The 22,437-nt window shown below is 43.0% G+C and overlaps 1 protein-coding gene across 1 annotated transcript in view; it reads left to right on the forward strand.

The window, feature by feature from the left end:
• Positions 1 to 4,386: 4,386 nt before the first annotated feature.
• The window catches only part of USP10 (ubiquitin specific peptidase 10), a 47,707-nt gene continuing 29,656 nt past the window's right edge, over positions 4,387 to 22,437 (forward strand). The window contains exon 1 of the mRNA XM_064670971.1: positions 4,387 to 4,510. Within this exon, the coding sequence (XP_064527041.1) occupies positions 4,490 to 4,510 (21 nt within the window). The 5' untranslated portion in view covers positions 4,387 to 4,489. The remainder of the gene's footprint in view (positions 4,511 to 22,437) is intronic.

The following is a 22,437-nucleotide window of genomic DNA, read 5'->3' on the forward strand; positions in this document are numbered from 1 at the left end:
CAGATGTGTGACACGAGTGGGTTTCTGCTCTGCTTTTTGAGGTCTGAACAGTAATTAGGATCAGCAGAGGAAAGGTGTATCCTGGTCTGTGCTCTTAGGGAGCCAGCCTGACTCCTGCACCTGCACATCCCGCTGCCTTCATCCCTAAGCTTTGTAAAGCATTTTACCCTTGCCAGGAAGCACAGCTCTTTCTTCCTGCCCCGAGGAAAAATGACTACTGCTCTACCTCATTTTTAAAAAGGCTCCCATTGCCAAATTCTGAGAAAAGCTTGTTTTACCTGAAACAAAACAGCTACCAAAACCCTCAGGTTTTCTCTTCCCACACTTCCATGCCCTGTATCTTGGCATGGGCACATCAAGGAGCTGCTGCCTGGAACTCTGTCGTTAGATTACATAAATCCCTCGACATACCCTGAGGAAAAATTACACCGTGGTGTGAGAGGCAGTTGTTTTGAAGGCTTGAGAAAGAAGCTGGAAATATTTTTGTTCTCAAGTTGAAATCTTAAACTGAGAAAAATATGCCTGTGTCTGTCTTTCCCCATCAGGGATCAGGGTGCTTTCTTCCAAAGGCTGGTGATTTTCCGTGTGCTGTTTAGGATTCCATATTCTTGCGTGCCAGCAAAAAAGGGGTCGTGTGTCGAGGGAATGTAAAGAAATAATTTAACCTTTAGTGCTCTTTCTGAGAACAATTTAACTTGAAGAAAACAAGCCCAGATTCAAATTGTGATTCTTCTGTTGATCTTAGCAAAGTTCTGACCAGTGAGAAACTTCTATGGGATGGCAAAAAAAAAAACAACTGGTGTGACAAGCTTTATGTATTATTTTATTTCAGCTTCTTGTCCTATTTCAGTTCTCATGAATGCGATAATGAGGGAGGTGCTAATTATTCCTTCATGAACTTTGAGTTGTCTTAGGGACCAGGTCAGGGCAGATGGAGGGGTTCTGCCACCCCGCTGTGTGAGTCTGAGCACGGGTGAGCTCCAGCTACTTACAGTTTTCTCCTTAGTGGTAACTCTTCTCCTAAGTGAGGGACACACAGCTCAGCCACAGGTTTATTGATACCACACACATTTTTTAGTTCCTTCTGGAACTCAGAGTAGCTTGGGAGAAAAACATGCCTTTGTTTTCATCATGATGGGTTTGGTGACAGAACACCAGGGGAAGGTGAGGTGCAGCTTTGCTGGTTCTTTTGAGGCTGCAGCACTAAGAGATGATTGCATAAGGAGAGAGGAGACTTGTATTTAAGATAGGGATGAATAAGTCACAGTTAATTAGCCAAAATTGATAATTGAAACACATAACACACTGAGCCAAGCATTCACATGATCTACTAAAGACTTAAAATATCATATTTTTAGAGCCAACTGACCCTCCCTGAGATCCAGCCAGTGGAGGTGACTGCTGCTTGCAAATACTTCATGTAGGCAAAGCCCTTATTGTACCTAGAAGCTATTGGGATAAAAGTTCTGCATCTCTAAAGAAAAAGTCTTCTGAGCTCCTGAAGCTCTTGGCACTGGGAGGAATCTCAGCACAAAACCTCCCGCAGCCATCAACCATTTTCTGCAGTGCTACAGGAAGGCATTCCCTGAAAAAGTGGAGGTGAGGGTTCTGAGTGCTTCAAATCCTCAAAAGCCATCCTAAAATGTGCTCAAAAGTCTTTCACCTTCACCTTCTGGGCGCTGTCATGAGCACAGGTCTCATGACCTGGTGAAATCACGCGGAGTGTGGCACGGAAGGGCGAGCCATTCCCAAGCACTTTGCATTGACAGTAGGATAAGAGCAATTACAGTAGCACCTGAGAGGCAGCTACCTTGGGAGTGGTTTATCCAGCTCCCTGGCTGCTGTTAGACAACCCTTTATTTCCACAGCCATGGACTGTTGTAGATAAATTCACAAATAAAGTCAGTTCCATGTCGTTAGGAACATTACTCCATGATTCTTAAGATTGGATACACAATCATAAGATGGATACACAGAAAAAAACCCACAGCACTGGTTATTTTTGATTTGGAAAAGCAACAGGTTTGGGAGCGATAATTCACAGCATAAAGGATGGAAGAAAATAAAACTTCTTTCTGCAATGAAAGCAGTAATGGAACAACAGACCACTAAAAATGGCTGAAAGGAATAAAGCAGAACAGAGGTGGGAACTGTGCAGCAGGTAAGTTTCATCAAAACATGATATTACAAGAAAACTTAGATTATTACAAAATATTATGGTAAAGTGTTAACAGACTTTACAATGAAATTACATTAAGGCGGGATAAAACTGAAGATGTTTTAAATGTTGCTGAACGAGACAGTGACATCCTTTCGTCCCACCTCAGTTTTCCCCATCAGCTCTGGCTTTTAACAGTATTGGTCTTTGAATTTTGTGCTTTCCAGGCTGGAGACACTGTGCTCATTTGTATTTCGAAGCAGTCAGTTTACTTAGGCAGCATTGTGGGCAGAAGGGAATTTTGCCTTCAACCAGTCGAGCCACGTAAGGGTTTTCACTCCATTATTTACCTTGTAAATTAGACTCCCGAGGGGAGAGGGGCTTTCAGACGTTTGAAATGCTGTATGCAAAAAGCCTGTACATTTGTCTCCCTTTTTTGTTTCTCTCTTTTAATATTAAGCAGCCCTTTTCACTGCTGGTTCTCTGCCTCAGGACAGCGGAGCAACACTCGCGAGAGACAAAAGCGAGGGAGCGGCCGCTGGGTGTGTCAGCTGGAAGGGCAGAAGCTGATAGAGAAAATCATTTACTGTCATCAGCACACAGTAAGTGTTGCACTTCACAAAACAGGAGGGAAATGTCCTTGTCGTGGAGACACGGAGGAATCTTCTCATTTTCCACGAACCTCCTTTCTGAACAGCCAAACGCACAAAGTTCTTTGTCTTCTTTTCTTCCTTCTCTTCAACTTTCACACTCATGTTGAGCTTTCTCTCACACTTGCCAACTAAAGTAGATTTTTGCAGGACTTCATAGTTTGTTTAAGGAAAAAAATATGGAGCACATTAGCAGTTAATTTAATGGATTCTTGCCTAGGGGTTTCAGTATTGTTATGACTCAGGCCTCTCAAAATCATGAGATTGGCTTAGTCATTCTTTTTTTTTTTTCTTTTTTTTCCAGATACCAACGCTGAACCCATTCCCACCCTGGTTATTTGGGACAGAGGTGGGATAGCTTCACAACAGCATCACCTGGGCACACAGCCTGTCACCTGCCAGAGGGACCCTGGGCATGTGGCCTTTTACAGACAGAATCTGGACATTAGGAGGAATTTCTTCACGTGATTAAACACTGGAATGGGCTGCCCAGGGAGGTGGTGGAATCACCATCCCTGGAGATGTTCAAGAAATTACTGGATGTGGAACTCCATCCTCTGGTCTAGTTAACGTGGTAGTGATCGGTCACAGGTTGGACCCAATCACAGAAACACAGAATCATTAGGGTTGGAAGGGATCCAGAGATCACCCAGCCATGCTGAGGCAGGGTCACCTGAAGCAGGTGACACAGGAACGCATCCAGGTAGGTTTGGAATGTCTCCAGAGGGGGAGACTCCACAACCTCCCTGGGCAGCTGTTCCAGTGCTCTGCCACCCTCTTCCTCAGGTTGAGGTAAAACTTCTTGTATTTTAGTTTATGTCCCTTGCTCCTGGTCCTGTCACTGGGCACCACCAAAAAGAGTCTGGAGCCATCCCGGCACAGGTTTCCCAGAGAAGCTGTGGCTGCCCAATCCTTGGAAGTGTGCAAGGCTGGGTTGGACAGGGCTTGGAGCAACCTGGGCTAGCAAGTGGGATCCCTGCCCATGCGATGCGGGTTGGAACGAGATCATCTTTGAGGTCCCTTCCAACCCAAACCATCCCGTGATTCTATTATGCTCTTGACATCAGCCTTGGGAGATATTTATATATTTTTTATTTATAATGGGATCCCCTCCCCTCCTCTCTCCTCTCCTCGTTGTAACAAGATGATCTTTGAGGTCCCTTCCAACCCAAACCATTCCCTCATTCTACGTTGCTCTTGACACCCGCTTTGGGAGATATTTATATATCTTTTAGTTATGAGATCCCCTCTCAGCCTTCTCTTTTCCAGACTAACCACCCCATCACCCCCAGCCTCTCCTCGTGAGAGAGATGCTTAACGGTGCTTCCATGGAAGTTTTTTGGGCTCCCCCCCCTCTTTCCTGCGCGGTGCCTCCCCGCTCCCCTCAGGGGGGCGGTCCCATGTCAATGGAGGGGGGTTCCACGGAAGTTTTTAGGGACGCTCTCCCCCTTTCCCGCGCGGCGCCTCCCCGCTCCCCTCAGGGGGCGGTTCCCGCCCCGCTCCCTCAGCGCGCTGCGCTCCCGCCCCGTGCGCGCGCAGCGGGCGGGCGGGGCCGGCGCATGCGCGGAGCGGCGCGCGGCCGCCCGCCCGGCTGGTGCGTGCGAGGGAGAAGATGGCGGCGGCGGGGGCGGCGGCGTGAGGGGCCGGGACCGCCGAGCTCCGCGGGGGACGCGGGGCCGCCATGGCCCTGCACGGCGCGCAGGTACCGCCCGCACCCGCGCTCTGCGCCCCCGCCGCACCGCGCCCGGACCCCACGGGGGCTCCCGGCGGCGGGCGGGCCCCGGGGTGGGGGGGAGCATGGTGGCCGGGAGTAGGCCCAGGGTGATTGTGCACGTTCATTGAATGTGCGGAGCGCGGTGGGGCCGCCTCGCTGCCCGCGGGGGCGGCGGATCCGGCGCTCCCCCCGGCGGAATTCCCACCCCCGAGGGGTCCGGAGGGCTAGGGGGCGGCCCCGCGCCCGTGTCGGAGTCACCACGCCGGGGCTCGGGGAGAGGGGGGGGGGGGTCGGTGCTGAGCCCCCGCCGGGGGGTGGCTGGGACAGAGCCCATGGCTGCGGGGTCGCTTTTTTATTTGGGGTAGGGGGGGAGAGACAGAAGCGATTCTATAACGAGAAGGGAATAAGGAGATTTGTAAAGTAATCCTCCCCCCTCCCCCCCGCCCAAACACTCGCTAAACCCCGGCGCATCGGGGTGCAAAGGGCTGAGTGTTGCAAGATCACCGTGCACGGGGATGCGTGTGCGGATTCCCTGGATCCCACTGGCTGAACCGGCCGCGAGATTTGTGCACGGAGTGGGAAAAAAAACTGCAGCCGTGGTGGTTTTCTCGCTGGAAGTTTACAGCTCGGTTCCCGGGCTAATCCAGTGTGTGCTTAGGGCAAATGATTGAATGGGTTCACTTCGCTCTTTCTTTTTCCCTCTAAGGTTTTTCGTCCCAGAAAGGTTTAAAGCAGAAATGTCAGGAAAAGCATGTGCAGCGCTGAGGTGTTTATTTGCAAGACTTCGTGCAACTTTGCGTTTAGCAAATAATAAAGTTTAGAAAACTTTGGTGCCGGTAAAGATAATTTTGTTAAGAATCCGTGTCTTTCATAACAGAAAATACAGTTCATAAAATATAAGTTATTTCGAAGAAGGTGATGCTTTATTCTGAATTTTGTATTTTCTGAAGGCAGTTAATGTACACATCAAATGAAGTTGTGCACTGGTAGCATTGATAGGGATTGTTCCATAAACAAAAGTTTGTAATGGGTGAAAACTATATTGACACTTCATGTCCGGCTTCATTTATTTATATTGGAGAGCAAGAGGGGAGTGATTTTGTTTATGTAGCTGTTCTGAGGGTCGTTGCAATTTCTGGAGTTTGTTTAAAATTTGAAATTGATTGAAAATTTGGCATCCTTCAAGTTTTCTTTCTTTTCCTCTTCAAGTGGAGGAAACTCACTTAGTTTTTGGACTTTTTTTAACTGTCCTAATGACTGATAATTGCGATCAGGTTTATCACAATGATTGAATGCCCAACTCAAGGGTCATTTCACACCTTACTTTCCCCTCCCCTCAGCAGTGCATGTGGTCTGTTTGATAGGTTTGGGGTTTACATTGCAGCTTTTTTCTTGATTTAGAAGAATTAAGGACATTTTTCTGTCTGTACTTAATTATGTTGGTGGACCTTGAAACAAAAACACGTGAAGCTGATAATTTAGTTGACAGTGAAGTGCTGCAGAGCTGAAATTAAAACTAGACTGTAAATTCATCTTTAGTAGTAACTTGAACATCTGCTGTTTTAAATCAACTCCTTCTATAGGTTAATGCAGATGTTTGGGTCTCCTGAGGATTGCTGTGTAAATTTATATAAAATTTAGAAGCATATCTGTAAGATATCTTTTAGCTGGTGCTTTGTTCATGTCACTAAGCAGTGGGGGTTTTTTGTTTCCAAATTTAAACAGTTTATTTAGGTGCTGTCTAGGATTTATGTGAATAATTCTAGAACAATATGGTGCTGTAATGCTGGATTAAGGTAACAGTGTTTTGGACTCTTTTGGCTGTAAAGCCTGAAGAGAAGTTCAGGGATGCAGTTTCACGTGTGGGATTTTTCTTCTTTATTTTAGAACGGTGCTGTTGCAGATCAGTAGGAAAAATAAGAGTTTTGCTAAAAGTTGTCTGTTCTGAGCACAAGATAAATAACATTATTGAGTCATTGTGTTCGTGTCATGGTGCAGAGTTGTGGGCAAAAGCGTGTCATTTTTCCATATCACCGTAATTTGGGTGTACAATAATTGAGATATTTTTTGTAACACACAGAGGAAAAGGCCTTCAAGGAAATGCTGCTGCTCTTACAGCTAAAATGCCCAGTCAGATTCCTGCCGATGGACGGATCACGTAAGGGCGGGCAGAAATATTTCCTCAGTCGGTTCGCGCGTCGTGACAAACGAATCATGAAATGCTCATATCAGATATTTCCAAAGGGGGATTAATTTTGGATGATCAGCTCGTCAGCAAGCACAGGAGTGAAGGATAACATGGTTTAGGTATCGCTGGTTTGTACCTCTGTGTTCCATGTCATTATTTCATCATCATTTAATGAGATATTTAAGTGTCGCTGTCAGTCTTCCGGGTGTGCGCTGGCTAAATTCAAAATCTGCCCCTTTTTTAATGTGAGCTAGAAGTGAACCTGCTGTATCACTACATGACACTGAAGATGTTAAGCTGATCTAGTTAAAACCATTTGTCATCAAGGGCGTCTAAAAAGCTCTTTAAAAAAAAAAAAAAAGCAGCTTAAAAACTATTTCCCTGTTTGGAAAGAGTAAAACTGTCAGAACTGTGTAAACTGTTGTTTTAGTCCCTCTTTCTGTTGTTTTTCATGGAGAGAATTAATACAGGCGCATCATTTATGAATTCCTGTGAAAACAAGTTAAGCAGAAGAAAGGATACCATGGCAGAATGAATCATTTATGCTTGTTTTGTTCCTTCCCCATCACTGCGGTGTCAAATGAACGCGGTGCCATTTTAACCGCACCGCATTGCCCCCAAACCTGGCTGAAGTGAAAACCGGGCGGGTTTGAGCTCAGAAAAAAAGCTGAACAAGCTCCTGAGCTGCTCATCCTCACCCAGGATGTGTCTGGCCTGGCAACCAGAAGAACTGGAACTCGGAACGTGGCATGCAACCCGACTCCCTGAAACACTGCACTGCAAACGGCCTCTTTTATGGCCGGCTTGGAGGGTTGCTCCCTGGCAGGGTGTAGTTTGATGTTCCCTTAAGCCAGAGCTGCTTCTAGAAGAAGAAAAAAAAAGGCAACTTCTGCAGGCATTTGTGCTGTGCTGCCTTTGCAGTGCATTGCCTGATGTTTGTGGTGATTAGGAAATCGATGTCTCTAAAATAGTGTTAAAAATTGGTTGTTCTGCACCTGGGTGAGTTTCTTGGGCACATGTGGGTGATGTTGGAGCGTCCTTACAGGCAGAAGGAAGCATCTGGGGAGAGGGCAGTGTGAATTCTGTCAGGTTTGTGAAAATATGGGGGACACCCTGAACACAGAATAAAAGATGGCTCTGGAAAAGGACTGCTGTGGGTGCATTTGGGGAGAGGTGTTCGAGTGCATCCTCTTGCTGCAGCTGCTGCTCAGTTGCTGTCCTGTGTTTTAAAGGGCTGAAGAAGCTGGATTTGTCTCCCCCTCTGTTTTTTGAGCCCTGCTCTCACTGCTTAGAAGGATCTGGGTTCATCCTTTTGCCCGTGGAGTGAATAGTTATTGAGGGATTCTGTGATCTTGGGAATTCAGGCTGCAGCTGAAGCTGAGAGTTTCGGTAGCCAGGAGGTATCATTTGCCTTTCTAAAATGTGAATGGTGAATCCACGCAGAGGAAAGTTGGGTGAATGTGGGTTGCTTGACTTAAAAAAAGAAAGTCTGGGAAAACTGACATAGAACTTAAATTTGGAACTATATGGAAGCATGCAAATAGACTAAAACCCACAGGTTTTGTGAATCATTGCTATTTATTCTGCATTCTAGCCTATAGCACTGATCTGGAGACGTTTTAGAATGGATCCAGCCATCTACCTACTAATAAATCCAGTTTTTGGAGGCAGTTGCTTAAGACACACTGCTTTTTCCATCCATGTAGCTGCTAAAACACTTGTAAAGTTAAGTGGGGTTTTGTTTATAGGTAAACTGAGCAGTCTCATTTCTGTTTAGTGGTCGACACACAACATGCTGTGTCGTACAAAACAGCCAGATCTGTTGTAATAGAAGTTGCTGGCCTTGGGCCACTGGATTATAGTCATTTGTCACTCTAATGCCATTTCAGCAATGTAGATGTTCATTTCCAAAGAATTAAACATGCTGGAACTGCGGTTTTTCTGTTGGATGGAAGTGTTTTATGTGTGATCATTAAACATACAACTGGGGATTAGGGAACAAAGGGTTATGCTTCCTGGTGAAAAAGTGTGTGTGTGTACATGTGTGTGTGTGTGTATACGGACATTCCATCATGGAATAGTCTGATGTCTTAAAATTAGGGTTCTGAACCCTAATTTTATTTTATGAAATTTTAGCATATGCTTTTGAGACTGTTTTTAAGTATTCTAAATAATGAGGCTGTGTTGGTTATTTTAAAAACACTTTAAAGGATTCTGTTAGGTTAGTGCTCATGTTAATATATTCATTAATGTTTTAATAGAGTAAAACTTTGATGTGCATTAGTCTTTTCATTTTGTATTTGACTCTCTAATACCTCATTTATTTGCAGATGTTCTTGATATTTTGAATAGGTGTAAGAACTTTTCCTCCTTGTTTGACAGCACATGATTTATTGATCTTTGGTGTGTGCCACAAGGTCTGTTTTTCTTCACCTGCAGTCAGGCAGGAGGTAGGTTAAATCACAGTAGCCCTAACAAAGTGTTTGTGTAAGGCTTATTTAATTCATACACCTTTTGAAAAAGCATGTGAGCTTAAAATTAAGAAAGGCCTTGTTGATATTCTGTGGTAGTCACAAATGTTAGTGCTGTAGGAAAAAAAAGGTGCAGGAGTGCTTTGGGGAATTTTGCTTCTTACAGTATTGTGTGAATTCATATCGTGGATGGAAGCTTTAAAAGAAGCATTGAGTGTTGTTTGCGTTGGAATTGTAGTAGGAAAGAAAGGGATCTACGTCAGTTTCATTGAGGGTGATGTTAACACCAACTGGAAAAGCACTTCAGGGATCTGTCATTTATTACTTTGTTGAAAAAGTAAATACCCCAATTGAGGCTCAGCTTTGAGGTGGAAGAGAAAAATGCACTATCTGTAAGAAACTGTAGAGAAGAAATGTCTCTTAAGGTTGTGGGAAAAGATGCATTAAAAAAAACATGTAAGAAAGTAGATTTTCTTCAAAGATTTCTGTGTATGAAAGACTTCTTATTTTGTTTGAACTACACCAGCAGAAATAGCAGAGCTATTCCCTCAGTGCAGTGGGCATGTTTTTCATCCATTTAGAGCCTGCTGTAGTGATTCACAGCTTTCCTGCCTCATTTTCCTCCATGAATGTTGCAGGCTGGCAGTGGATTTGCCACTAACTTAAAATACAGAAGAGTCATGTATCATTCATGCAAAGAAGTGAAGGCTTTTGGTGTGAAAATATTTTGTCTTTTTGGAGAGGGATGCCTTTTTAAGTGGTGTAGCAATGTGTTACAATAGGCAAGATACTGATAATCTGATTGGGCTGGATGGGGAGGGACATGGAAAATGTTCAGTTTTTGTGTAATGGGAGGAACAGGCAATTAAATTAATTGTGTTCAAATAATTGATTTTGGGCCATGTTACTTAGGAGGCTCTTCAGTTCAAAATGAGGCTATCCTGGTACATAGTATGGGATGGTCTTGTCATTTTAAATATGAGTAAGTGGGATAAAATGAGAGGGAAATCAAGCAGAGAGAGAAAGAATCATTGTCAGCACAAGTAACAGCTGAACTGCAAAAAGAATCAAGTTCTCCTGAGTTCCAGTCTCCTTCAGTCTACCCATTAAATCATAAGAGCTCTAGTAATAGCTGTTACCCAAGAAAGTAAGGAATAGCACTTTAATGTCCTTAAAGACTGGAAAACCTCACTTTCTGTTCCTCTGGTGCCTTTGGGATACAAACCCAAAGTTGCCACTGTTTGAAAATTTCTCTGGAGCACTGTGGTTAATGGATACAAAGTTGGAAAAAAGTCAGAGACAACTTATTTAGGCAATTCCCAGTACTCACTTTCTTCTCACCTGAAGGCTGTGACCACAGACCATAGACCTTAGCAAGAAGTTTAGGCTTGCATGAATCAGTGAGAGCTCCCCAACAGAACTTAGGACAACCAAAAAAAGGGTTTATGCTGTGAGTGCTTTCAGAGCAAGCAGGAATGAGATCCATGGAATTACCATCCTGGCTTTGCAAGCAACAGAAAATGTAAATGCAGCAGAATCATAAGAGTGTGAAGGAGGAGCAGTCAGCTCTCAGAGCAGAAGAAATAAAGCTGTGGAGTTTGCTCATCTCAACAGGTTTGTGTTCTCAGTCTTTTGATCTTCACCTTAGTCCAGGTGCAGCCCGGAATTGTGGTGGTCGCTCCTGCTGTGAGTCCAGGTGAGTGGGAATGGTGTTCCAGGTGTTGCCACAGCTCTGAGTGTCCTAAATTGGGGACCATAAAGGCAGAGGACATGTATTACACTTAGCAGTAGTGACTGTCACATTAAGGCCAATATGGCTTTCATCGTTAGCATAATTGCATCCTTAAAATAGAGATTGCCCTGAGTTCTCATCAGTGTTCACCCCTGGAATTATGCAGTAGGGCAGCTGTGCACAATTTTTTTCCCTTTGCTTTGTGCTGCTGGTGGTGGTGGGTACATGGGCAGGAGTTGCAGTGGGCAGAGGGATCCCTCATTCCCCACAGCAGTGCTCCATGGGGGGGCTGAGCTGTGAGCATTATTTCCATGGGAATATGACTTTATAGTTGCTCTGAATTCCTCACAGATTTTTATAGCCCAAAATCTTAGTGCTAGGAAAAAGACAAGCTGTACATAAGGTATTTTTTAGCCATTTGGTTTGCACATCATTTTTTTTTGTGTTAGTGCTTTGAATTTACTTATTTTATGGCAGCTTTAAAACAAAAGTGCTTATAAGTAGTGAACAGCTTATCATTGGTCAGCTCCAAGTTTGAGTGTCCAAGGCATCCAGTGTTTACTGAGTAGGCAGCAGTATTTGATAACATCAGACATCCTTAATTTGAAACTGAAATCAGTTTGTATTTTGCAGTTCAGTTGGTATTTTCTGTCTTATTTGCAAAACAGCCATTTTGAACAATTGCATGAGTAACTCATCACGTTAATGGAATGTCTTTATGATCTGCAAGATTTTTTAATTAGATTTGGGACCAAAGGAGGCAATGAACAGCCCCATGAGGAGCATGTTCTTCCAAAAACTGCCTAAATTGGCGTTGTTTGAAAGTGGGAAGTATTGTAAGTTCACAGAGAGCTGAAATGGGAGGGTGTGGTTTCATCAATGTTGCTCAGCCTTGTCAGCATTGCAGGTTAGATGGCAATTTGCTGGTATTTATGTGGGGGTCTCCAAAAATCATGGATAGATGAGGAGAGGATGGAAAAGGTGCTGGAGTTGCAGACAGGCTCGTGGAGGTGAGGGCTGTGAGCAGGGACACTGCAGGCAGCGGCTGCTCCTGCCTCTGTCTGTGCACTGAGGAAGCTGAAGAGCCAGTGTGGGGCTGGGTTTGCCTCCCTGCCTTATGTCCATATTCCCATTTGTAGATGGCTGGATGTGAAGGGCAAGGAAGTGGTGACTCAACTCCTGCCTGGATGGAGGAGGTGCATGAGCTGTCTGTACTCTGATCTCACAGCCTTGTGGGCTTCATCAGTAGTAGTTTGTCAGTACACTCTGGTTTAGTCCCTTTTTCTCCCTCAGAAAGCAAGAGAATTTCAGTCTGTGAGACTGTAAATGTGTTGGGAAATATCTTCAGTGCTCTGCTGGGCATTCTGTTCATTCATATGTGCAAAATAAATCTGAATGCTAACAGAAGATCTTGTACATGAAGTAGCAGCACTATCAGTCTTTTGAAATGAGCTACGTAAAAAATAAAGTCTTAAAATTGTCACTGTTATCATGCAGCAAAGCTGCTGCTGTACTCATAGCCAGTTTTTAATGCTGTCACTTAAAAATATGAGTGTTTAATATGCTTACTATCTGGGTGTGGTGGCAGCAGTGTATTAATCTGTGCATTTGTTTGAGCAGGGATCTTGCATCTCCGTTAAATTGTGTTGCAGATCCTTAAGTGCTCAGACTATCTCAGGAGACCGTGGCATATGTGTGGTGTCCCAGTTCTCATTTTAACTTGCACACCCCTTCTAAATACAAAGTTGCTGTCATGGGCTTTGCCAGATCCTCTCAGGTTCCCACCTGCCAGTTTGCTACCCATCGGGCTGGTAGAGGAGATGGATAGCTGAGAATTTCCCAGGAATCAGGACATTGGATGGTGTCGGCAGGTTCTGTCTGCTGGGGACATCCAGCATATGTGTGTGTCACTTGGTGAAGTGCTGGGAGGGGTTTGAATTCAGAGAGAAGACAGAACCTCTGTAGAATTATTATTCTCAAACTTTAGCTGATACAGAGCTTAAAGTGTGAGAGACTTTATTATGTAGTGATGGTTGTGTTTCATTTCTGTGATCCCCTTGAGTCATTCACCAATCATTGTGTTTTCCACAAGTTCTCTGGTTTATTTTTGGCTGTTTCTCTATGAGATTATGACCCATTTTCAGCAGGTCACAACTTGCAAAGGGCAAAGTCTCATTCTCCTTGTTCCTGGCTGTTTGAATCGTTTGCTTTACACTAGTAACCATCTGGATCATTTTTTCTCAGTTTGAGTAGAATCATCTCACTGATCATTCTCCATGTGCCAGAACTGGCACAGGAGAAGAGGTGGGATTGTGAATCCAGCAAAAAACCAAAAAGGCAAGTAAAACCTGTGTGGCCTTGGTGAATGGAGCAGGTTGTGTGTGTTCCTAATGACCAGGCAGTGTTTTACTGGCACTGTTAAATGTGCAGTGCCTTGCTGGGACAGTCACCCTGGACAGGCTCTGGGTATCATTACCTTTTGCATTGTCTTTTTTCATTCTCTCTTGGTGTCCAGCAAGGTTTTGATAGGACTTTGCACCACGTTTAGATGAATACTAAACTTTCTGGGTTAAATCTCGCTTGTCTGTAACTCCAAGCATTCAACACTGCCGAAATTTAGGGTTGAGATGTGAACTTAGGCCTTCCAAAGAGGTGTATCAGTGCTGGGTAGGTGGGCTCAGCTGCCTTCTGAAGGTGCTAATCTGTGTTCCTTGGCAGGATGGAGTCCAGATAGCTAATTTTTACCTCACCTAATCTTAGCAGTCTCAAATCCTGCCCTGAGTAATTACTTGTGAAAAGCGTTGTGTGGGTGACTCGTCTGCCTGGTGCTCTGAGGGATGGATTTTAATTTTCCACAGTGTTTAGCTACAGCAGTTCAGAGGCTGTGCTTTCATTTCCCACTTTATTCCAGTGTGTTTTTCAGCTTGTTTGACAAACTGGAACAGCAGTTTCCTTACTGCCCAGGGTGGAATCGTTCCCTGGGATGGGGCTGCACTGATCCTGTGATGTATTAGTCCTCTGGGAAGGTGAGGGTAGTGGGAATAAGCAAAGAAAATATTGAACATACACAAACCAGTGGGAATCAAATTAAGATACAAGCAGTCTGAATTTTTGTGCAGCATTGCTTTTGATTACTTGAGTTTAGAAACATAATTTTTAATGTAATTTCTGTATCTTAATGGGGTGCCACCCTGAATGTTGGACAGTGTATTTGCAAGGTTGGCACTTTTACCTGCATGGAAAGGGTGCCCACTTTTCAGGCACATGGAGCAGCTCACAAGAGAGGGAGTATGAGATACATACTGCTGAAACTGAATTAAAAAGATTTTTGACAACAGTAGAAGGATTACCTGATTCCAGAATTTTGGGGATAATTTAGCTTTTGGGGTGGAAGGGTGATCTGGCAGGCACAGACCAGTTCTTTCCAATTTTTTTCTCCTTTGCTATCTCTGTCAGTAACCTCAGATCCTGTGTCAGCTCTTCATCTAACTCCTGTCCCTCATCTTTGGCCTCATCAAGCCAATTGTAATATTCTTGAACTCCTTAAAATGTGCCTATATTTAAACCTGTTTAATTTCTTACAGCTCACATGCTTGCACTTTTTCTTCCTAGAGCTCTGCTTCTCTTTTTTCTTTTTAAGAACCTCATCCATGTCTAGATCTATTAGTTTTACTTCTTTAAACCGAGGATTTGAAGGATAAAAGTAGCCTGTGAGGTAAATTCAGGTATAGTAAGCACAGAAGAAGGGCTTTGCTCTGCCAGGGCACTGCCAGGCACCTCTGCAGTCTGGAAGCCATTCCAGGAAAGCCTGTCTTTGTTCCAGTAGCCCAGAGCATCCTGCCTTGCTGGGATAGGAATGTGCTGGCTCCTGGATACCACAAAGTATGTGGATGGGAGAAAAGATGCATGTGCTGTCCTTCCACCTGGAGGAACTGAGAGAAGCTTCTTGAACATAATCCTTCAGGATCTTAGTTGCTGGATCATCTACTAAATAAAAGATTCTGTCAGCCACAGAAAAACATGGATTTATGCAGCATGCCTGGAAGTTGGGTGGACATCTGTGAGGTGTTAAAAGGCAGTTTGCTATTTAATGTGGCCAAGGCAGTGTTCTCCAGCTGCAAATTGATTTTACTGCCATTTCCTTAGAAGTTTGTCCCACTGTAGGTATCTGGCACTGAACATTACAGCCCTAATGATTTTAGTTTGGCAGAGAAAAAAAAAAGGCTAACACCAAGGGGTTTGTGCTGGGAAGTATTAGATAAAATTACTAAGGGATTGTTTTGCCTGCCCCACCTGTAATAAAATAGTGGTTAAACTGGCTGTGTTCTTGAGTAACTTCCAACTTCTCTCTCCTCAGAGCTTATCATGCTGTAGTAACTCAGAATAATTCAGGTCTTAATTATTTCTGTTCTTCATTATATGGAGAGTTTACAATTTGCACATTAGACTCAATAACTACTTCAGTGCAAGAGGATCCTGCAGAGCTTGAAGTAAATGTGTTGCTCAGTAATGAACACCCAGCCTGAAGCTGGTGTTTTCTGACTCTTCAGGGGTGTGAAGACAGAGCCTTGGCCATAGGTGTTTCATCAACCACTGTTCTTGAATTCAGAACCATTTTGGAAGTATTTATTTTTCTTTTGGTATTTGGAAGAAGTGCCTGCTTGGAGAATTTAATAAGAAAGTATTTTTGTTTGGCTTGTATTTTGATTTAACATTGCAGGAAAACAGATTGGAAAATGTTACTACTGTGCATCACAGACAGATGTTCTGTGGGCTCATAGTGGTGGTGTAAAGGTGTCAGAAATTTCTTCTTTTGCTCTCTAAAGAGCTGAGAGTTGCTGTAATCACCTCTGACAATTGAATTGTTATCTCCCCTTTTGCTCACTGTCAGGAGCACACTCTCCAGGTATCCTGCTGTGGTCCCAAAATGCCTGCTCTTCACTGCAGCCTTGTTTGTGTGATGGGTTTGTTCTCACCTTGGCTTCTGGGGAAGGTGCAGGGAAGGTGTTTTCTCGTCCAGAATATGTGATGCTCTCCCATAGGATGCAAATTAAAAGGTGTGCATAAAATGTGGATAAATCCTCCCTTTGCTGGGCCACTGCTTTATGGTCACAGAGAAGGGCTACACCAGCATTGCCCTCTTCGTGCTGGGATTATTTACAAAATAAGATTGTGCCTGTTTTGGTTTTTTCTTTGCTGGTTTTTTGGAACAGAAGCGTCAGTTGGGGAAAATCTTAATTGTGAAGCAGCAGAGGTTTTTTGCTGAAGCAGTCCTGGTTTGGAGACTGGAAGATAAGGAATCTTTCCAGAACACCACGCTCATAAATACAGTGGTGTTTGTGTAAGATGATGGGTTGGGTTTTATTCTACTCTTTCTTCCCCCTACTGACTATAATGACTGATTTATAGCCAACTTCCTTGGGCTTGATGCACTCTGTGGCAGCTGCTGTTTGAAGTGGAAGGGTGCCAACAGGCACCTCATTTTTGGTAACAGAATGATGAGTGTACATAAACAGAATTTGTTTGGGTGTAAGAAATTGGCTCGTGTTTTGGCAGGTTTTGGTATGGTTATTGTTCACTTTGTTGCTCTGCTTTGAAATATGTTATATAATTGATGAAAAAGAGCACAACCTGCTCTGCTTCTGTGAATACTCGAGTTCCAATATTCAGGATAAACTGTTCTGACCCACGTTGTAGCCTCAGATAACATCGGGCTGTAGGGGCCATTTGTTCATGAAACCTGCCCTTCCAGTAATGCCACAGCCACAGCTGGGCTTCTGTGCTGCCAGAGAACTGGTTTTCCCTCTGATCAGAAAATAACTTTTTGAGAATGATCATTCTCTTTTTTTTCATAATGGAATAAATCCCCCTCAGATTAATTCATGTGCAATGCAGAAAATGTGTAACTCTCTTCAGCTGTAAGACTTTAGTACTAACATCCAGGAAAACCCTGATCTGGGGGGAAAAAAGGGATGGTACAGTCACACACTATATTTTTGAGCCTTTGATAACTTAAATAGTGGGCAGGCAGAGTTGCACTGACTCATGGGCTTAGCTGACCTACATTTACCTAGCTCTGATCTTTCTCCAGGCACTATGGAGATGTGTTAATGTTCTAGTTTTAAGCTGCAGGCTAATGATAAAGGACTGGAAGCTGTACTAAGAGTTTGCTTATGATTTGTTGCATTTTCAGCTGTTAAAAGCTTTTTAATATGCAACTGCTCCACCTTAGAGTTTCATTTCCATATGTTTGTATTTTAGAAAGTGGACTTTTATTTTTTTTCATGAAAGGGGTATAGCAACATAGGATTTTTTCAGAAAGTGATTTACCTAAAATACTCCTATGTAGGCTGTGCTGGAGTTGTAAATGGATGGCCAGTGGTGGTCAGAGCTCCTGGTTATGGCATCTTGGTTGCAAATTCAGAACCTAAACAAAGCCCAAACAACAAACCTGGTTTTCAGTTTCACAGTTTCCCCTGTGCTTTTTAAAGCATTTTAGCAATAAGTTTGTTCAGATTTGGGAGTTGGGAAAATCTTGTTGTATCCAATTAAGTAATCATCTGGGTACCAGGGCTTGAATGGATTTCAGCTCAAAGGGAAGGAGAACCTGAGGGAAGGCTGCCTTTTCCTACACTCTATAAAAAATGTGATAAACCTTGAGAAAATGGGGGGGAAGCAAAGGGTGAGGAAGTGGTGCCAGGTTTGCTGCTGGGATGACTAATGTGAGAGTGTTTTCTCTGCTCATAAAACCCAAGTGCAGTCATACACATGTGCCCTTTTTTCCTTGCCAGAAAACACACTTCTGGCTGAATGGTTCCTTTTCTTCCTCTACTCCAGCCTATCCCAGAGCTTTAAGAATAAGTCCACATTGTAGGAGGAGCTGGGTGGGCAAGATTGTCTAACTTAGGGTATAAATCAACTATTTCATCAGTTCAGTTTATATGGGAACTAGTCTGACTTGTTTGGCCTTCTGCTTAAGATCCTTAGTGGTGGCAAGCATAATTCAACTGTAAAAGCTTATTTTTAACTCCTTTGTGGAAAAGCAGTTGAAGTGGGAGTATTTGCAGCTTAAACTAATTTGCCTGGAAGATCTGAAGCTGTTGGGGAGCAGATGAAAGCCGCATTAATGCTTCTTGAAAGCACAAGTTGACACTTCATTTTCCTATCGTTCCTGCAGCACAGGTGATGCCAGGAGGATGATGCATCAGCAGTGCTATTTCTACCCATTTTTCTAGGACAAGCAGCTGTGGAACACGTACTCACCCTCCTTTTATTCCTCCAGGACAGTGTTCCTATTGCTAGACTGGAACAGCAGTGGAGATTTCATTACAGGCAGTAGGGTAACATTAGCACTCCTTTTTTCAAGTGGCTAAGGAGACCACAGCAAAAAACAGTCAATATGGGGAGAGCTTGCAGGTCAGGCATTTTAATCCTTTGGGGTCTTTTCCTGCCCCTCCTTGGAATTACTTGTGCTGTTGCAGCTTTTGTCTGTGTAGTTAAGATGCTGCTTGGTCAGTTATGGTGATCAGAGTTATTGCACAAATATAGAAGTGCTTTTACTTTAATTCCTGTGTGGTAGAAAACAGAATCTATTGTGTGGATTTGTTTGGTTAATTTATTTTGTGCAATTTATATTATAATCTATCTGCAGTTAATATCTTGAAGCTATAAAGGTGATGGCATTGATGAAATAATTTGTTCCAAGTGGTGTAGACTCTGCTGGAGTGCAGCTGGATGTTACACTTGTAATCGTATTATAGAGATTAAGTTAGAAACTGATTCCAGTTCTGTTGTGACTGGAAACACCAGGGACTGACAATCAGCAGGATTTGGGATGTTGCTCTAACATGAGTGGCTTTTTAAAGAGAACTGATGTTGGGAGGCAGGTACTGGATACAGAGAAACTTGAGTCCTTGCAGCATGTCAGGCTGAACGTGGAAATTGGTGACAGCAGCTCAGTGGTCAGTTGGAAACACTGTACCAGCTGTAATAGTCTCATTCATTCAACAGTTTTAACTTTATTATAGAAAAAATATATTGCAAATGTGTTATACTTAAAAAAAAATTCATCTGTAGAGTATTTGTAGAATATTCTAGTGTTACAATTGTAGCTCCATCAAGAAGAAAGCAAAGATCCAGGTTTTTTGGTGTCCTCTCTCCAGCCACACAGGAAGCAGTGCAGAGCTACAATTCTATCTGCTTCTTTCAATTATTTTCAGAAATGTAGTTGTACTTTTCTTTTTGTACTCCCAAAAGCTGTATGAGAATGTTTTGAAATCAATGCCCAAACTTTAATTGCAAAATCTCAATCAGTGAAAGTAAGGCAAATAAATTAAATCTGAAGTACTGGAGCACCCAAGTCACCTGCAGCTTCATGTGAAGAGATACCATTTTAGTATGGCAGAAAGTACACTTTATTTCACATTCATTTTTAAAAAATATTTTTTCATTTATGTGCTGGCTGTTGTAGTGTCTGTATCTGAAAGGAGAGATTTGGGTATGTCACCTACCATCCCACCTAATACCATCTCATCTTAAGGTTTATTCAAGCATTGTTTAGTTTTATTTCATCCTTGGTCTCATAGAATGTGACATCTGCAAGAAGACATTCACATTTGAAAACTCCAGAAGTACAGAACTTGTGTATGTGGAAACCAGCATTCAAAAAAACAAGATGGAAACCAACCCTTGTGAATAGTTGTCTTTCTTAACTGATTGATTGTTAAACCTCAATATGGAAAATCCTAGATGGAAAAACATAATTTTTTGATGGTGTAAGGAAAGCATTTGATTATGTTGGTGTGTGTTCACTCAAGTTAAATCATGGTAATTTTATTATGTTTACTAATATATTGTCCATCTCTGGTAAATGGTCAAATTGGGTCACAGCTGGGAATGGCAAAATTAAATAGATCCATCAGTGTGTTTGGGGTTTGCTCTTTTGTTTTTTTCACCCCAAAGAAGTTTGGTAACACTGCCCAGAAAGTGGAAAGGTAGCAAAGGTAGAGTTGTTGTCCCATGTATCCCCTGCTCCAGGAATTCCACAAAGCCTCATTCCTTCCACACACTCCTGCATCCCCCCCAGAGGAAGTTATTATTTTCCACCTGGTCTTCTTATACAGCTGCAAGTGGAAAATCATTGAGATTTGTGTGATACTGTTTTGCTCTTGCTCCTAATCTGTGGCAGAAATGGAGCTCAGCAGGTATCTTAAGGGACCCTTGAGCACACTCAGTGCAAGGTCGGTGATTGCTCTGCAGAGTTAAATCATCTGGGGAGGAGCAGGAGAAATGCAGCGTGAAATACGTGCTCCCAAAAAAGAGAGAGAGGATTCCTTCCAGCAGCCAGAACAGAAAAGCTTTTATATGGGTTGTGCAGATGGATTGGGAAGGAGAGGGAGGTCAGGTTTGACTGAACTAAGCCTCTTAGGGATTATGGATCTTTAAAAGTAAGTCTGGGGGTAGGTGTTACAATTGGGAATTTTCAAAACTTTCCCCCAGTATTCTCTTGGAGTTTCTCTTCCAGACCTAGTCTTGGTGTGAAACTGGATCTCCTGAGCTTTGTTCCTGCTCTCCTGTGTGAGTGAACACTGGCACCATTGACTACTGTTTAACATGCTTTTCAAGCAGCTGTGTTTTTATCTCAGGCTATAAATCCAAATCAATCTTTGCGATAAGCAATTGAATGCCAAACAGTATTTTTTTGCCTGGAGAAAGCTTGATTTTTTAATTTTATCTCAAAACCAAATTTGGGTAGAGCTCTTAGTTAAACCTCAGCTCTTCACTGGTAATGGTTTTTAATAATTTTGGGTTGTATGTTGCCAGATCTACTGGAGTTTCTGCGTTATTGATGGGGACAGGCCTGGGTGTTGCTGCCTGGGCCAGCTGAGCTGTGCCCACGTGCACTGTGTGTCCTTGGCTCCTGGGCAGCTGTGGGGGTGAGGGGAAGGCTGCTGCTGCCCTGGCACGCCAGGGATGGCCCACAACAAGCAGCTTATCCCTGAGCACAAGCTCTCAGCTGCACCTGAGCAGCCTGTGTCTGATCCCACTTTTTCCTTGGAGCTTGTGGAGTCCATCTGTGACCCGTGATTAGGACCTGGAAGCAGCATCCCATCAAGGTTTATGGATTGATACAGCACAGGGCAGGTTAGTTGGGCATTTAAAGGCATCAATTTGATGCAGTGCTAATGGGTGTGTTTGTTTCTTAGGCAAATACACACTTGAAAATATATTAAAATTGCAGTTGAAATAATCTGAAACGGGTTGGGCAAAGTTTTAATGGGTGCTGATGTATCTCTGTGTTGAAATGTTATTTGTAGAGTGGGGTGTGAATTAATGCTGATGGTGAATAGCTTGTGTAAGTTGTGTAAATAATTTAATTAAGTCTTTGATTGTTCCAAGTATTAGATTTTGTTTGTTTGAGAGTAAAGCTAATTTTAAAGCTTTTGAGGTTAGGTGGAATAATTTCGGGGGTACAAGGTAGGACCCCAAAAGCTCATGCTAATAATGAGATTGTCTTGTAAGGATGTGTTGCTTTTATAAAATTCTAGTGCTCTTGGTTAAAATTGTTTCCTACTTAGGTGTTTCAGGTGCAGCAGAACCTTTAAACTTGAATTAATGGCGCAGGGCAAGTACTGCAGTGAGGTCTTTCTGATACTGTTTAGAGCCAAGCCAAGTATTTTCTTAAAAAGCTGATTTGTAGAGACCAGGCCCACTGATTCCTTGGGATGGAGGATGGATGGATGGACAGCAGGCAGGGAGCTACACTTTTAAATTGCTTAAAATACATTGGCTTTTCCCCCTCTGGATCCTTTTTTGGGTAGAGATTGTTATACTTGCCAAGTGATGTGATGTCACGGTTCTTTTTCACTTCAGTGTGTCTTAAAAAGGGTAGAAAATTCTGTTGTGTTTGCAGAAATAATTTCTTGAGAGATGAGACAGAGGACAGGGAGATTGGTTAAACTGGGCAGGTTTAGTGGCATCAGTCCTATGGACTTAAGTTTCTTTTGAAATAAGATTTTTCTCAGTTGACTTGATGGGGATCTTCTCCTTGGTTTATTTTGTGTTTGCTTGTATAAAGCATTGTTAAATAAATCAGATAAAATTACGGATTTCTTCAGGCCCAAGTGGGATGGGTCTTTTGCACTATAGTGTGACTAGGACTAGTTTTTGGGTTAGATGTTGGTAAATTTGTAAGGTCCTGGTAGAAACAGCCACAACATTTCTCGGTGTGAATACACCATTGAAGCAGTTCCATTAAGGTTGCAACCACTAAGGTTGCATTAATGACCACCTGGTCCAATTTTTGTCTCATTCCCTAATTAAAAAAGAAGTATTTTCTTCTGCTCAGAAAGAAGTACCAGGCCTGTGATACCTTGCTTAAAAATCTTGATAAATTTAGTCTTATTACATGGAGGAATTAGAGTTGGATTTATATAACTTTTAATAGTTTACAGTTGATATTGTTTTCTTCTGTTGCATGAGTGCATCAAAAATACCTCCTGAAGCACAGTGATGATTCAGCAAG

Source organism: Pseudopipra pipra, chromosome 14, assembly GCF_036250125.1.
Source record: "Pseudopipra pipra isolate bDixPip1 chromosome 14, bDixPip1.hap1, whole genome shotgun sequence".
In the NCBI taxonomy this organism is placed as follows: domain Eukaryota; kingdom Metazoa; phylum Chordata; class Aves; order Passeriformes; family Pipridae; genus Pseudopipra; species Pseudopipra pipra.